Raw genomic sequence first — 17687 nt, 5'->3', positions numbered from 1 at the left:
AAATTCCTCGATATTTAGTGAAGAATATTTCCATTCTATTAAACATCTTCCAAGATAAGATAGAGTTCTAGAGTTCTGTCTTTTGATTTTTGTAGAGAAGTTAGTTGACTATCTGAGAATTTATTCCTGAGCTTATGTTGTCCAATTTATAGAAAATCTGTCAATCCTTAAAAAATCACAACGCCTTTAAATTTAAGACATTTAAGTTTAAAGAAAAATTTGGACAACTTAGATGAATAAACAGTAAACAAACATTGAGGAATTGTAGATAAAAATAATACAAAATATTGATTAATTGATCTATTGATACATAATTTTGGAAAACATTTCAACTGCAGATTTTGGAAAATATGTCATCATCAATACAATTTTGGTGACCAGTGCAAAAATCCTTATATCTGATTACTCATAAAATTAATGAATCTTTGTATCTGTATTGAGTATATTTGTATATCTTTCCTATTAAACTTGAAACGCCTTATTTATACATTCATATACATTTGAATTTGATCTTATTCCTCCAGGAGTTATTGCTGAATTTTCCTAAAATTTGACGCTGTGAGTTTTACATTCATATTGAGCTACAGACTTATGAACAGTAACTAAAACCAAAATATTCTCAATAATATTAATAGTTAACCTTTTTAACAATGACAGCTCATAGGCGAGACTTAAGACACAAAGACTTCTACTTTGATTTAATGTATGAATTAATAATTCAAAACTTTTCAGATGGTCAGTTCTTTTCATTTTTAGCTAATCATTTCTATACAAAACATTGTATTCTAGATTTATCCAAAATATTTCATCTCAGCAGCAGGAATATTTTACATTACTTAGAAGACATTACTTGTGCATCAGTGATTTGCTAATACTAAGGCTTCATATTTTAAAAGGTTCATATATACTTTAGCTATTTGTATCTGTGATTTCAGTAGCATTCTGGCAAAGTTCCCTTTGCAGACAAGCCTCTCTTTGTGCAGGGAGGCAAAACAAAGAGAAAGCAATTTTTTTTAAATTGTCTCTGCCTACAATAGCAAATAGAATGGCACAAGAGGAATTGATTTGTATGGTGAAACAGTGGGCTCTGAGACTTATTTTCATACTATATACATTCTGTGGAGATTTACTGTGGACTAGCTTGTCTGATACTGTGAATTGAACTCCTTTTAGTTCAAGTTGTCTAAGGAGGCTTTTGGACCATTTCCTTCTTTGGAATTTGCTGCAAATGGTCCAATGTATTTGCTTCATGGTACTCCTTCCAAAGATAGCAAAGTAGAAATTTGGGGATGATAAGGAGATTAATTTCTGAGTCCATAACTTAGGTGAACTAAAATATTATTGCAATTTTTTTTTACCATCTCTGATGCAGATTCTCATTTATTCTTGGTTTCTTTATGCTCACATTTCAATAGCTAGCAAGGGCTCTTATGATATGCTGAGAATATTGGCCTACCAGCCTTCTAAATTCTAATTTTTCTAAATAAAAAGATTCTATCATGAAAGAGTGTTGTATCTTTGAGAGTATCTTTGAGTAAGAGATGTTCCTCTTGCTATTGGTTCTTCTCTGATGATATTCACTGAAATAAAGGAAGGCCTTTTATTTGCTTAGTTATAACAGAGACAAGAATTATTAGGAATTTACTTAATGCATGTTGCTAGGGGAATAAAAATAATTTTGGCCTCCTCAGAAGTCCTTATTTTGATTCAGAAAAGAAGTTTGGATAAGAGGAAACAAAATATATTTGAGAAAAGCACTAAACTTAAAAGGAATAAAGTATGTTTGAATGTTACACTATTATGCCCGTAATGTAAAATGAATTATGAAATATTATCCCTGAATAGAAAATCTTAACATGTGGCCTTGGGCTTAAACAAATAGATATTAATGGATGTGTATTTCAAATTTAAACAGAACAAACAAAATACGCTTCTGGTACAAGACTTGAAGACCACTACTGCAAGTAAAATTAATAAAAGTGAAACCAAAAAAAATGAAAATAATTGTGGAGAGTCCTTCTCTTGTATCTAGAATTCTTACCGGATAGCTAAGATAATTACTGTTTGTCACAGGTGCTGTCTTTTGCAGAGCTGTAATATCAAAATATTTTTTTAAATTTTATTCAAGTCTTGTTTAAAGTTGCAATTGTCACTACATTTTGCTAAATATAAAAAAACCCCAACCCATCATTTTCCTTATCAGCATCTTTCTCCTCTTTTAGCCTGCTGCTCTAGTACTAATCGCAGGTGTTTCAGTCTTCTCATTGAAAAAATAATGCCTGTTTAATTTAATTTCTTGACAATTTTATATTAACTGCAATGACAGAAGTTTAGAACAGTAGAAATATGTGATTTGAATAGGGAAAAGAGTTGTGTGGGTTGAAACTGTTCATGCAGAATAGGAATCATTCATTAATATTTTGTTTGTCTTCCAACAAGCTTCCAGCAATTAAGAATGAATAGAAAGAAAAGGATAATGACATGTTGTATCAAAATTCAAGTTCTAAAGAAACACTTTGAATTTGTGTGATCGGTTGATGCATCTCTTCTGCCTATTTTTCAGATCTACCCTATACACATCTCAGAGTCACTGTATTAGTCTTACAAGCAGCTTGATGTTGACTGACTCTGAAGCTAACAGGAATTATAATATTATTTAGGCCTGACTCATCACCATTGCTTTTCACACTTTGGTACAAACAGAAAATACAGAAATTCCATTGAAACTTAAGGGAAACCTCCTTTATTATTAGAGTTTCAAAACTGGAGTAGGTTGCTCAGAAAGGCCATGGAGTCTCCATTCTTGAAGATACTAAAACCTGAATGATCACCTCCCTGGGCAAAGTGCTCTAGCTGACTCTACTTAGAGCAGGAGAGTTGGACTAGACAATCTCCAGTTAGCTCTTAGGCCACCTTAAATTCCTGCAAATACCCCAGGACACCATACATCATTGAAGTGGAAAGTATTTGATTTGAGAGTCAGGGAAAAATAAGAACCCTAGTTTCTAATGTTCCAGGGGTTTGAGTAATGTCCAAGATAATAATGAACAAACCGGTAGAAATACTTGAAATAATATAGTTTGCTTTACCTTGGTTCTCAGTTTAGGCTAATTTTTTAATGTTTCTCTACATACTAAGTTCTTGCTGCCTGTTCTGAGCTTCCCCTCCCCCTCCCCAAGACACTTGCCTGTGCCATGTGCTCTGAACCCCTTTGTTCCAAGCGCAGACAAAACCAAATGTAACTCAAATTCTTTAGCAGTGTCACTAAGCTGCATCTTAGATTGCATTTTACATTTGATTATAATGTTTTCAGTCCTCATGGTTTTGAGATGTAGGTATTGTGACCGCAGGAAGGCCAGGAAGTCTTACTATTTTTATCCAAATGTTAAGTAATTAAGAGAGTTATTCTTTAGTGTGTACACTTTGTACACAGAATAAGTTGTGAAGTAACTGGCTGAGAAATGGTTGATGGTTGCAAGCTTAGCTCTCTGAACAATTAAATGTAAAAAGGATTTACTCTGCCACCACACTACTGTAGTTCAAATGCACCGACATTTTTGAACAGACAATGTTTATAATGTTGATAGCAACTGATATACAGAAACCATGAAAGATTATAATCCATAAGCAGTGTGAAATACCAGGAAATATACTGCAAAACTTCAAACATCAAGATATGAAAGAAATATAATGGTGAAAAAGTGTCACAGTTAAGTCTTGTGGAGCTATATGGATATATTGCCATTCACCAAGTCTATCCAAACTCTGTCCCTAATGTCAAGCTCCAAAACTAGGATTCTTCATGTATTGAAAATATAGTTTTAGTTTCCGGCTTGGATAAGGATGACTGTAGTGGTTTGGTCCAAGATACTCATTACTAACCCATGACAATGACTTATTTAACACAGGTTAAGATAAACACTGTACCATAGAATAAGTTAATAGGGCTCAATTACTACAGATAACAGGAAGTATGTGTCTTTGGAATTGCAGTGGTTTTTTTCCCTATGGATGAGTGGAAAATAAACTATCCCATTTAAGAAGTACTGTTGAAACAAGGAAGAACCAGCAATTATTGAGGTATAATGAAAAGGTGTATCTTTTCTCTGTGATCTGTTAATCTCCAAGATCAGATATAAATAGGAATGACTCCCTAAGATGTTCTCAGAAAATATGAGACCAGTTTTCAGAGGGTGAAAATTATCAAACCTACCGTCTTCTTACTAAACCTGAATATTGTAAGGGCTATCACTACCAAAGGACTAATAAAAGATTAAGGTTGCTTTTTTTCTGGGATGGACAAATTGAACAGCTAGTGGACTTATTTGGGTAAAAGTAACTCTACCATGTTGATTCATACTGGTGGCAGATGCAGCTGTGTTAATGCTGTGCATTGAAAATTAATAAAGCTAAACATAACCCTCTCCACTCATGGGTAGGTGTCTTAATTTGTCAGCACTTGGAAATTTCTCCTGTCCATTTTTCCGAGAAATTACTGGTGTAATTTTATAAATGGTAGAACAAAATTTAATATGTAGTCTGATTTTGCTTGTTAAAATGCAGATTACTATCCTTATTTTGGCATGGATATAAGTGCATGAGAAAACCAGCATTTTACCAATAACTTTTTGTAAATATTAATCCTGGTATTTATCACCTTTCCCTCTTTTTTGTCTCATTATTATGGAGTTTTATGTGAAACCTAACTGTTTTTTGCAGATTTGGATATAAATGAACATTAGAGTATATGAAGAAAGTCCTTGTTTTTTGGGGGGGAGCTTATTGTACTTGTAGTAACTGATGCATAAGTAGTATTTATTATGTATTAGTATTCTGATGCTTATAACTTAGTTCACAGAGATTTAAACTCATTTAACTTAAATGCTCTTACTAGTAACAATTAAAGGAGTGTTATGAGTTTCATGAACAGTAACATGCACATGCATATACAGGGTTTTTTCAGAGGCATTTTATAGAACTCCCATACTGCTGTGTTTTCATCAACTTTATCTCTAAGATGTCCTAGTTTTTTGGGTGTAAAATTTAGGTCCCAGAATTAATTTAGCCCAAATATGCTAAGTATATAAAAACTCAGTATCTTTTATAACTGATAGTTCTGCTCTGACAAATGTTTATCCATATTATACTGTCTAAAGAATATGGTAATTTGTATATCAGAGATGATGACGTGTGGGAAAGTCAACCTCAATACAGATATTTAATTTTTTTTGGTCTTAAAATTCTTTATATTAATTACATGGAGTGTTTCTAATTATGCAGATAACAAACATATATTATGATCCAAGTCTATTTCTTTTTTTGGAAAAGGACAGGCCGTGATATTATTCCATGAGGCAGGATGCATTCAAAATTTGCAATACATTTGCCTGAGAAGGTCTGGTTCTCAGAAGTAATGCAATAGAAAGGTCAGAATTGTGATGTTTTTACTAAAAGTAGAAGTGCAATAAATCCTGCACAATTATGATTAACATGCACATCATTCTTTCAGAAAGAATTTTATCATCATTATGTCATTCTCATTGATATTCTGCAGAAAGGACTGAATTGGCTCTACTGAACTGAGTACTCTGTGTGTTAGTTTTGTGTTAGATAATTCTCATTCAGTACAGCACTTAAGAAAAAAGCAAGAGTAGCACCCAGATCTGTTTAAAAACTATCCTTAATAACTTAGTAAAAGTACATAACATTTCTTTTAGTTTTGAGGATATGTAGTGATGTTCTCAGGGAATTTTCAGCCTCAGCTATAAAACAGCTCAACTTTGCATCTGTCACATCTCTTCCCTATATGCCAACTAGGTAAAGAATATAGCTTTAAAAGAATATGTGAAAATGAACAGCATGCTCCTAAATCTTTTATAGCTTGTTCCAAAACTTATTTTAAATAACTTTTCTATGACTCTTGTGGTAACTACAGATGTGATAAACAGGTGTTCTGTTCTTATGATCTAGTTGAGACTGCTTTCCAAAAAATCGGTAAGAAATGGAACATAAAGTTCCAAATATTTGATGAATTTTTTTTTCCTAATTTCCATTTTAAGTTACATCACTGTTCTTGCAGGAACTGTAGATGATGCAAAGTCCTTCTGGTGTTGAGGAATACAGTCAGCACAGGTAGCTTGGTGAGCAGCTGCAGTGGGAGCTCTGGGTGTTGGGAGCACAAGGCAAGAGGCCACAGACTGCTAAGCCTTAGCATAATAAAGGGCAAGGGGACCTGCACCCATCCAGGTGACCAGACACTCAGAGATATGGCAGAAGCTGAAGAGCCCAAGACTTCCATGCGCTTAGACTATGAGAGTATAAGAGCCCAGAGTTTCCTCTGTTTGAAGCCCCTCCTCAGAGGTACCAGCTCGAGTTGTTACTTTTTTATATGGTGATTGCATCAAGATTTATATGGTTATTGCATTTTATTTTAAAGACTGGGACATCTGAGACTCTGCTATAGGAAATTTGTGGTCGAGCCAGTAAGGAACCCTAATTTGACTTTGTGAATTTGATGTGTGTAGTTGCCAAGGGGCCTCGATGTCAGCTCGGTTGTTGCAAATATGACTGCCAGAATAGTTTGATATTCAGGAATAGCCTAGGGGATGGTCTAGGTGAATTCAAATCGCTGAAATTTACATTTTCTGTCATTGGCCCACAACGAAGTAGTAACTGATGTATAGTTACAGATTACAGCATGAAGTTTCAGTCCATCAAACAGTTACACTAAAGTATTTCTGGTAGCAGTTACCTGTTTAAACTTTTTATCTACTTGTGACAGGAAGGTTCAGAATTATATTTGTTGTCCAACCTGTTTACCATCAGCACTAAATACCTTTATATCTTCAAAATTTTGTACCCTCAGAAGAATTTTGGGCCCTCAGAATGAAACTCCACCTACCCCTCTACTTGTAAACCTGATGTAGACTTCTGTTCTGCAGAGCCTGTGTGCATGGTTGCAGTTGCTGTTTTCTCCTGTCTGGCCTGCATATATATTTCCATCCTATGGTGACTACAGTCGCCAGTGGGAGTGATGTATGCCTACATCTCATTCTAACATCGTGCTTGAAACACATCTGAATCCAAAGGACAGTGCTGTTAGACACCCCATTTTAAACACAGGAAAATTTGCATAGTGTCTTATAAAATGGACCTACTGGTGTTTGTTTCAGAAGGTGCTTGCTAGAACACCAGACATTTTTCTGTGGTTTTCTAACCTTGTGACAGCAAGTTATTTCAAATGTATCATTAAATTATTTTAAATGTATCATTGCTGCTTGAGTGTAGTTCAAATCCTAGGAGAATCCCCTACTCACTGAAAATCCTGCATGCCCTCAGTGTCCTCTGAAATGTGAAGGATTGACTCTCCCACTTCCTGGGATTCTCATTGGTGCCAGGGTTCAGCATGTAGGCTTCCAGAGCAACAGTAATATCTGTCATTTTGAATGAATACAAATCTCTAACAATCCATGTTTGTACAGTCCCTGTGGAAGAGTGTTGTGTCAGCTGTGCTCACGGTACTTTAAAGGCTTTATTAAGTCAGCTGGCAACACACCCTGTCTCCAGGCGCTTTTACGGCAAAGGACCTAAGAGACTTTTTTGTCCCCTTCTTATTTTTCCCTTCCACCCTCCCTCCCCCCCCCGCCCCCCCCCCCCTTTCTCATGTTAACTACCTTTCAGAAACACAGGTAGTGATTTTATAGAAGTCTTATGGGTGTGTTGCTATGTTTGTAATACCCACAACATAGTTTACAGGTGAGCATATTTACCCACCCACACAATCTGACACATACACACGCACACACTGTCAAGTACCTTTATGCAGTCTGATATTAAATCTGATCAACTTATTACAACTGATTGATAGAGAAAGTGTAAAAAAATTATGAATAATTATAACCAGCTTTCATAGCCCATGTAGCCATTTGAAAGGAGACTATGATAAACTGCGTGAAGGTTCTGGACCATGTATTCCAGTAAAATTCCATGCATATTCTGTCCAGTGGCCTTTTGTGTAAGAACTGTACTTTCTGTTTGCTTTAATGTAGACAAAATTGTTTAACTGGTAAATGTTAAAATATTAGTTTGCTTAAGTCATGTTTTGAGAATCAGTTGTTCAAAGACTGTGCTTTCCAGTGACATTCAGAATCTTTTCTCTTGCAGCCGTTTCGTAGAGTGACGTTTTCTGTTGTGAGTCAGCCTCAGGACCCGCATCAAGGGTCATTGCAGAGTTGCTATGACAGCGGTCTGGAGGAGTCAGAAACACCAAGCAGTAAGAGTTCATCAGGGCCAAGACTGGGTGCCCTTCCACTCCCAGAGGACAACTACGAAAGGACTACGCCGGATGGCAGTGTTGGTGAGGCAGAGCATATGGAAAATGGTAGGGGCAAACACAACATTCACACACATAATCCCACTAGCAAGTGATACTAAGTAGACTTTTGAAAGGTCAGTCCAAAAATATAAATAAATATATAAATAATTAAAATTGTAATGATTTGGTTTTAAAGTTTGTTAAAATGCAGGTATACAAAATAATGGAACATAACACCACTAATTAAAACAGCACTTTCTTTTCTTTATATGACTTAAAATCTATACTGTAAAAGCAGTTAAAACACTGAAAAAAAATATCAGTAGAGGTCTGGGGAAATGGCAATTGAATAAAATTACATACTTTCCATTTTAGATAAAAGACCATAAAGGACATGTATTCTCATTTCCTTCCATTTTTGATTCAAAAACTACTTAGGAAATTTCCCCGAATGTAATATATATAGCATCAGGAAAAGAAAATAGCATCTTAAAACCCCACTCTAGAGAATTCTCTTTTCCCCAAAAATGTTGTATAGACTGTTTTCAAAATAAAACCCAATGTCAAGTCCATTCTTCATTATTTAGAATAGAACATTACTTTCCTTTTCTTCACACTTTATTTTGTACAGTAGTTTTACAACATCTCATTTAAATTCAGGGTCCATTTATGTAAAAGGGGAAAATGCTAAATACTTATTTATTTCACAGTAATTCTCCTACTATTAAAAACCAAAAAAAAATATTAGTATGAGTCTCAGATTAGGTTCTGTTTTTCTTTCTTTCTAAAACTATTTGGGATTAAAAAACCAAAAAGACCTATTCTTTTTGAAACATATTTTATAAAACATGTAATACTTCACTGTTCTCCACTTCTTGGACTTGAAGTCAGAGACTGACTTCATTGTATTTTCATTTGCCCAGGAACGACAAAATAAATTAATATACATCAAAGTGTACAGATTTTTGGTAACCAAAGAAATAATGGGGTTTCTAATTCAATTGTAATAGGTGGGTACATGCAAGAAGGGTGGTGTATTTCTTCATTATAGAATGAATTAATTAGTGTGGCTAAGTGCATGTTTTAGTTTTTCAATATTGAATTGTTCTTGGGGTTTTGTCTTATCTGAAAGAGACATGTCAAACCATTAAAACTATGTTATTCTTCATGGTAAGATATTTCCAAATCTAGTATCTATTACTAAAGAATGGCTACAGCAGTCTACATATGCTTAAAGTGTATATCCCAATAGCAAAAAAAATTAATTGACTAAAAAGGAAGATAGTATTATCCATCTAAAGATATATTAGATTACGTATGTTTATACATTTGTTTTTATATATTCTCCTTGGTTGTTTATACTAATATATTTGTTTACATTTCATTTTTCTGGGGATGGGGTAGGGGGAAAAAGTGATAATGATGTTACTGGAAAAAATTTCAGAAAAAAAGCTTATAGAATTTGTACCTAAATTGGGCTGATTATTTTATTGTCTGTTTTGTAGTGAGCTTTTGTAGTTAGGATAATAAAATTAAACAATTTGTCAATTACCTTGGACATGCAGCAAGGTAGAGGATTTGTAGACATGAAATTCTGAGTTCAGAAAATATTTTAACATGGGATATTCCTGATCCATGCTGGAGAAACTGTAGATTAATAAATGGATGTAATTTTTAATGCACTTGATAGCCAATGAAAAAGAAGATCACACTAACTGAAGTGTAATTGAAAATGAAGAGTGCTTGAGCAGTGTCATAAATTAAAGCAAAATAATTAAAGTTTTTGTATTGATACAAAAACTGGAATTGCATTCTAATAACTAAAATATTTTAGATGATTTTTTTTGAAAATATTTTATTTTATACTTGGTAGGATGAATTTCTTGGATTTGGTTTTGAAAATAGTATTCTATAATTAATAAATAGAAACATAGATAAATATGTTAGTTCATGGTGAATGAAAGTGAATGAAAAAAAAAAACCCAGTAAAAAAAATTTTGCATGGTAAGACATGCATAGAATAATCAAGATTTCCTCCTCCTTTATAAAACCTTGAACTGAAACCTTTAAAAGGTGGGTGATGTTGTGATGAAAATTATACTCTAGAGGCTTTTGGATTTTCTCATCCCATTTTAAAAGCAAGATTTCAACACTGGCGTGTGATCTGCCTCCAGAAATTTCTGTTAACATTAATCTATAAATAATGATGGAACAGGATGGAATGTACTTTTTTTCCTTCATATATGTAATACCTGATATTTGAGTGAGAGTTTTCTGTAATATGACTCTTAAGTCCACTTGTATATTAACTATTTTAAGCACAATTGTATTGGTCAAATTCTGATAATGTAGTCTTCAATATTAATGGACCATTCTGACAGAAATAGAATTGGAATTGAAGTCTGTCAAGTGTTCATTTGTCACATTTAATTGGAATCTAGGTAATCTGCAGTGTTTGGCTTGGTTAGGTTTTAATCAGGATTTATACTGTATTTTCATGTAGATTTTCCATGGAAACAGCATTTTGGAAGTGATCTTGGCTATTAATCTTTACTTCAAATATTTACCATCTAATTTCAGTTGGTGTGAAACAATGCAGTTATAATTAATTGCTTTGGATTTCCTTAATTTTAGAATTTGAAATAATAATCTTCAGCACAGTACATGAAACCTTCTGATACATTTCCTTAATTTTTTTCAAACCTAGATGACTGAGGAAAACAAGTAATCTTTACCATTAAGGCAAATTTAAGACGGTTCAGTTCACAGGTGGAATAAGTAGGAAATTCAACTTTCTGTTTGCTGTTAAGACCTTCTTTACATTTTCTCAGTTGAGAATAAAACTCTGGAATATGGGGAAAAAAGGGGTAAGGGGGTTGATTTTCTTAGAATATGCTGTACATTGCCTACCAGCCTACATGACTGTCAGATGTAGATTGAAGTTTTATTCTGCTGATTAGCTGTGGTGTCAGATGCGGGAGGAAAAAAAATAAAGAAAAAAAGAAATGTTAGCAGATTGACTGTGAAAATTCAGTATGCAAAGATCTTGTTAATTAGTAAAATCTGCAGAACCAAAAGTAACTTCTGAGTTAATTTATCCCCTGCCCTTGGAGCTTTCCTTACAAGGAAATTCTGCTCATATATGCAGCCTTCTCTGATTTTGCTATTAGAATGGTACTGTGTTAATGTAAATTGTACAATAATTTTCTGAAGAACATTTTCATTACATTCATATTTGTATATCAAGGGCAAATAGATTACCATGGTAAATTAGTTTCCTGGTCTTTTGTCATAGCTTTCTAGTTCTGACTATGCCTAATACCACATCTCAGAAGAAAATTTAAAAAACCCCTGTGACAGAAGCTTCCAGAATTACCTCTCCTCCTGACCCTAACAGTTAATATTCAGAATGTGATTTTCTAAATGATAATAATAATAGTAGTTGTACTAAAAACCCACTAATTTATCACAAGCCAAGTTACTGGCCTGGAGGATGTCTTTCAACAGTGAAATCCTCTGAAGGTTACCAAAATTGTTTCAGGTTCGGTTTTCTGACTGTCATTTAACTGTTTTAGTGACTATTCCTTTCTTTCATTATGAGAAAGAGCATGGAAGCAGTCCATGTAACTTTTTAAATAGTATGGATTGTTATGTTTCCTTATAATTTACCTTTCCTCTGAATTCTAAATCTTCCTAGGCTCTATTTCTTCTGGCGAAGGTAGAGATAGCTGGAGATGTATTCTCACAATTTGAAGACAGCCTTTTCACACTAATTCCTATGTTATTAATTACAGATATGATCTCTAAACAGAGCTTTCATGGTTCTGTTTCATTACCCTTCACCTAGTCCTATTAGGTCTCTCTCATGTTTCTTGCAGCTCTTTTAGAAATATTTCATTAAATTCCTTCTCCCTACCCCCTGACTTCTGCATACCTACTATTTATTTATGCATGTAGTAGCTTAATCAGTTTTAATTTTTGTTTCATTTAGCTAGGGTACCTATAGTGGTGAAACTGCAGCACTGTAGGTTATGGCTTGTATGATCCTCCCTAGAGATTTGTTTCCATGCAGGCCTAATTAGACCGTTTGCCACACCTGAGATACCTGCCTTAAAGCTAGCTCAGGTACGTCTACATGAACATGACTTTGATCTGCAAGCAGAGAATTTTAAGTTAGCCCATGTTTCAATATCAAATAGGGTTGGAGAAGAGTAGTCATCTCCGTGAAAGAAGGAAAATAAGGGAATGGTTTACAGCTTCCATTTTTGCAGAGGGAAATGGAGTAAAGAAAGATTAAGTGACATGTCTGAAGTCACAGATAAAGTAAGGAGCAGAGCTTAAAAAGGAGCTCAGAACTTTTGTGATTCAGTTACTTGACTCCCACAAAGAAATCAAAAGATAAATTACTCTCTGACTGACACATGAAGAAGTAAAAGGCAGGGAAGAGAAGTGCATTACATTGGTTCATACAGTCTGATAATATGCTCTGTTTTCAATTACAATTTCAGATTTAGATGGCAAGTGTCAAAGTTCCACCATCAGTATAGAGAAGGGGTTCATAATGTAGGAAATGATGACTTAAAAATGCAAAGTGAGTTTTGACAATTAATAAATGTAATTAGTTTTATCTGTAAGACCATTCTCTCACTTTTAATTGTGAAATAGATTCTTAATCTGTTCTCTGGACCAAATTGTGAAAAAAAGAATCCATTAATTTAGAGAACCCGTGTTTACAGAATCTATTTTCCTTTAGCTTTTTGCAGTGCAAATAACATGGCTTAATGTTCTTGAAGACTTAACTGTCCTTATTGCAGACATGGCAAACAGACACTCATTGATTTATTTCAGAGAATGACTGCATTTTTGCAGTTCCCATTATTTTCAGATGTTCTGTTCTCTTGAATTCAGGCCTGAAAATTGCATGAGAGTAATTTTGTTTTTAAAATTGTGTCCTGAAAATGTTGATGTAAGTAGTCCGTCTGAGAGGCTGAGTCAGTAAAGGTTTTCAATGCAATGATTATTCAGTAACAGTTCATTTTTTTTGGTTGGTTTCTTTTTTATTCTGTCATGGCTGCTGCATCTACTTTTTCTTAAATGTCACCCTGCATGCATGAACTCAAAATACAAGAAAGTGCTGCAAAAATTATTATATAATACAAATACATAAGAATTCCTATACTTGTTTCTGATAAATCTTAACTTATAATTAGGCACACAACGAATTTTGGATTCTTTAACACTAGCAACATACACGGGTAATGTTAAACACCGAACACATACATATTCAGTGATGAATTATATCTTGAACAAAGTTTTTTTGAGAATACAGAATTCTGATAAGATCTGTGAAAAGACATTTTATAAGAGGAAAAAAAAAATCCCAGCTTGTAAGACAGAAGACAAGCTGTGCAGGAATCCCTGATACACTAGTGTAGTCTTATGTAAGGCAGGGAACCTGTCTGGGAAGTACACTGGCTGTTTTTCTTCTTGATTTTTTTTCATTTCTAATATTTTAATGTGTTCCTTTAGCTGACCTTACCCTATATGTCTAGTGAGTTTTTCAACAAAACTAGGAATAAAAAAAGAGGCATAAGTTTGATAACTTATATGCACATTAATACTTTAAGTTTTAAAACTATATTGTGCCTGTTCTTTAAAAATTACTTGTATTTTGAAGTGTTATGTATATATACTTGTAACAGAAATGAGGGAAATATATTTTGTGTTAAATTCCTAGTGCTGATATATATATTTTGCATATACATTTACTTTATTAAGTCAATAATTTACCACACAAAGTTGAGAAATTATTTTCAGTTGTCCATTTCATGTCATTGCACTAAGGTTTACTGTATTTTAACTACTGTTCTATGTTTACATTGTACTTCAAATGCACAGTGTAAAGTAAAGCCCCATATATATGCCAAATAGGATCAGAAGTAGTTCTCATTGAAGACACCAGAATAGTATTTTTTATACCTTCTCTATTTTCCTTTACTGTCCAGATAAATATCAACAACTTCTGTGTTCTATTAATGAAGTGTACCTGAGTATTGCCGTGAATTGTTTTACACTTGATCAGGATTTTAACTGCTCAGAGAACATATGCTTGGATCTGCTAGAATCAGAGGAATTAATATTTCTGCACTGGAAATCAGCCCCCACACACTGGTAGCAAAACAAATTATTCAGCAATTTTCTGATTTTCTGAATAGAATTGTATGACTCTCGGTGTTCTCTCTATTGCTTTCCCATTGTATTTTTTCTAGCTTCTTTTGTGTTGCAGACTGAATAACATATGCCTCTTTTCTAAAAAGTCATATTATAGGATTTCTTCCTCCACTCCTGATTTCAGTATCCTGCTCTTAAAAAGAAAGTATATACAGCAATAACTGTTCGCCACTGTTAAAAACAGCCTATTGATACCAGAAAACTTGAAATGCCATGTACTAAAACTTTGGTTCCTTTTATTACCCTTTAAAAAAGGAACTCCATGTTTACATTCCATCATTTTTTGACCAATAATTTGAAAATGGAGGAAGACTTTGGATTTTTAAAGAACCATACCTGCAGTTGTATCTGTTAGGATGAAGCAGTAAGGGAAGGGTTTGTATGAGCATGTGGGTGTGCACACAAGTGCAAATCTCAGTGAGTCAGTTCTCACTGCAAATACTCATGAGATCTAGACAGTTGCAGTTATATAACCTGCCTCATCTATGAATTTCAAATCATTTTGCTGAGGTGGATATGAACAAACATACTAAACTGGCAAGTGGAGAACGAAATGATCAGAAAGTAAAGCAGGATGTCCCCTGTCATGCTATGAATTGATCCAAACTTTGTGCACCCCTCAAAAAGTAATAATTTTAACATCAACTTCCAGTTTGATGAAGGTTTTGCAACTGACTTAGGGAAGTTAGGCTTTTGTCCAAGTCTTCCGTGCCAGCTGCTAGCTCAGGCAGCCTCCCACTGATGCAGATTGCAGAACTCCCTTTGATACTGTTGCAGTCCTGAATGTAGATGGGAAGGCAAAATGCATTCCAAAATTTACAAACTCAAGGAAGAACAGACATCTGGTTTATGAATGGAATATTTAGCAACCTTTGCATCCAAGGCAGGCTCTTTCCTGAAAAAAATCTGATGCAAAGATTCAACGGAAATTTATTTTTCCTCTGTTCCAAGGAGTTCTTTCAGCATACTGTATTTCCCAGTTGGCTGTATTTAATGTAAGCTTCTTCAGTTTCCTGGACAACATAAGATCTTTCTATCCCTTCAAATCTTCAAGGATGATGAAGGTCCAAAACAAGTCCTTTATATGGATATTTCATCTTAATTTCAGTGAAAAATACTTTTTCCGTTGCTGCTGGTTCTCAACTACTCTTCTGTTTATTTTTTATTTAATATGCATTGCAGAAAATGTTGATACCTTATTATCTTTATAAAACACATAATCTTACAACTGTCTTTGTCACAAATCTTTATGTGTTGGGTATGATGTTTTAGAATCAGTAGCTTTTCCTATAGACAAAAAATAAGCCCAAAACCTACTGATAAAATTAAGAGAATAAACTGTATAATTTCATTGGGTCCTTTTTCAAAATTATTACATACAAATTATTAATTCAGAACAAAATTCTGACTGTATTTTCAAAATGGTGTACTTGGACTGAAGGAATATGAGCATGTCTAATTGGCCACAGAGTTGAACCTAAAGGAATCATGACATTCACAAAGATCTGATTTTAAAAATAGGGAAACAAATTCAAATCTCAAGTGTATTAAGCCAGCAGACGCCCATCTATGTCATAAACAAAAATTTTTATTTTAACTACTCTTGTTACATGAACAGTTTGAGTAAAAGTGGAGTACGAGGCCAGAGAACAGACAGGTATTGCCCTGAGTTATTAATTTATAACTAGTTTCACAAGTTGCATTTTCGCTTCTAAATGAAGTCACTTCTTTTTTTGCTTCTTTTTAAAATCATGTAATTTTTAACAGAGATTTGTAAACTGTAAAGCTCACTGTGCAAAACACAGAAGAACATATAAAAGGAATCAGTCTTGCATTTCTTTTTGCATCCAAAACTTCAATTTTACGTGTTTTCAGCCTGTATCTTATTTAAGCAACTCAAAAAGATTTCTTGAAGGCAATTTTTTTTAATTTGCTGATGTGTAAATTCAAAGTTATAAAAGGAAGTGGGCTTACCTAGTTGCTACACAGTTTCTTTAGGTCCAACGATAATCTGGAAAGGTTTGTTTTCATGGCTGTATTCCTGTGTGCCAGCCTTCTACAGAAGGCTTCCTCAGAATTATTTATGTATCCCATATATATGGGAGATCCAGGTAATGTATAGGGTCAGAACAAAGATCATCTGGTGGCCAAAATAAGATGCTCAGGGGAAAGTATAGCAGGGCAGATAAACTGATTTGTTTTCCAAGTAGCGTTCTATACATCAACAGTTGGGAATTCTGATTCCCTGAGGCCCATAATGTGGATTTAGTAATCTTTATGGATTTACATACTCAAATTTGTCCAGTTTCCATTGCATGCAACCATTAATATCTCTTTTCCCCAATGAGGAAAGTGATTAAAGTGATTGTGTGTCCCATTAGTCTTGGATTGGACAAAGGAAAAATAAACTTCCTAGCCTGTTAGGGAACAGTAGATAGGAATTTTTTAAGAGAAAGTGTTGCTTTGTACCCATACTAAAATTTTCTGTTGTATATGAAGTCCTTTACTCAGTTATTATTTTAAAAGGTTTAAACCCCAGAGATTGAAGGGAAGCGTGTACATCTCTTATGTATTTCAGCAAATATTAATGTAAAGTTAGCATGCCAAAATCTACAAAAAGGTATTTAAAGGAATTAAAAGCCCCAGTTTGATATGTGTCATTTGTAGTTCTGAAAGTTCTATTTTATATTTATATTTTGTAACTGATTTTCAGATAAATGGAACAATTTCTATGATGACAAGAGGATTTAAATCCAAGGATAATATGAATTCAGGCATTTAACCATTTCTGAATATTACTACAGTATCACCTATATTGCTTTTTTTGCATCAACAGCAACACAGCATTCAGTGTGAATGCCAACTCAAATACCTTGGATAAGTAGACAAAAAATCATGTCATATGCTAGCAGAAGACATACATTAGAATTTTTAAGAAATTGCTTCAAATTTTTGTACACTAACTTAAAATAATATTTCAGGGCTTTTTGGCTTGTTTTGGGCAAGGAACAGCAATAAGAAAAAACCCCACTACCAAATAAGGAGGGGTTTTATGCTCCAATATAATTTTTGTGCACAGGTAAAAGCAAAAGAAAAGTCAGCATTTATTATGTAAAAAATGTATTTTAGTAATACCTATTTT

General features: G+C 33.9%; 1 protein-coding gene across 1 annotated transcript in view; it reads left to right on the top strand.

Annotated features, from left to right (window-relative positions):
• Window positions 1-17687, top strand: part of PCDH7 (protocadherin 7) — a 268952-nt gene that overhangs the window by 116752 nt on the left and 134513 nt on the right. Inside the window, exon 2 of the mRNA XM_069014872.1 lies at window positions 8164-8380. Within this exon, the coding sequence (XP_068870973.1) occupies window positions 8164-8380 (217 nt within the window). The remainder of the gene's footprint in view (window positions 1-8163; window positions 8381-17687) is intronic.

Source organism: Aphelocoma coerulescens, chromosome 4, assembly GCF_041296385.1.
Source record: "Aphelocoma coerulescens isolate FSJ_1873_10779 chromosome 4, UR_Acoe_1.0, whole genome shotgun sequence".
NCBI lineage: Eukaryota > Metazoa > Chordata > Aves > Passeriformes > Corvidae > Aphelocoma > Aphelocoma coerulescens.
This window is presented reverse-complemented; position numbering and strand designations above follow the sequence as displayed.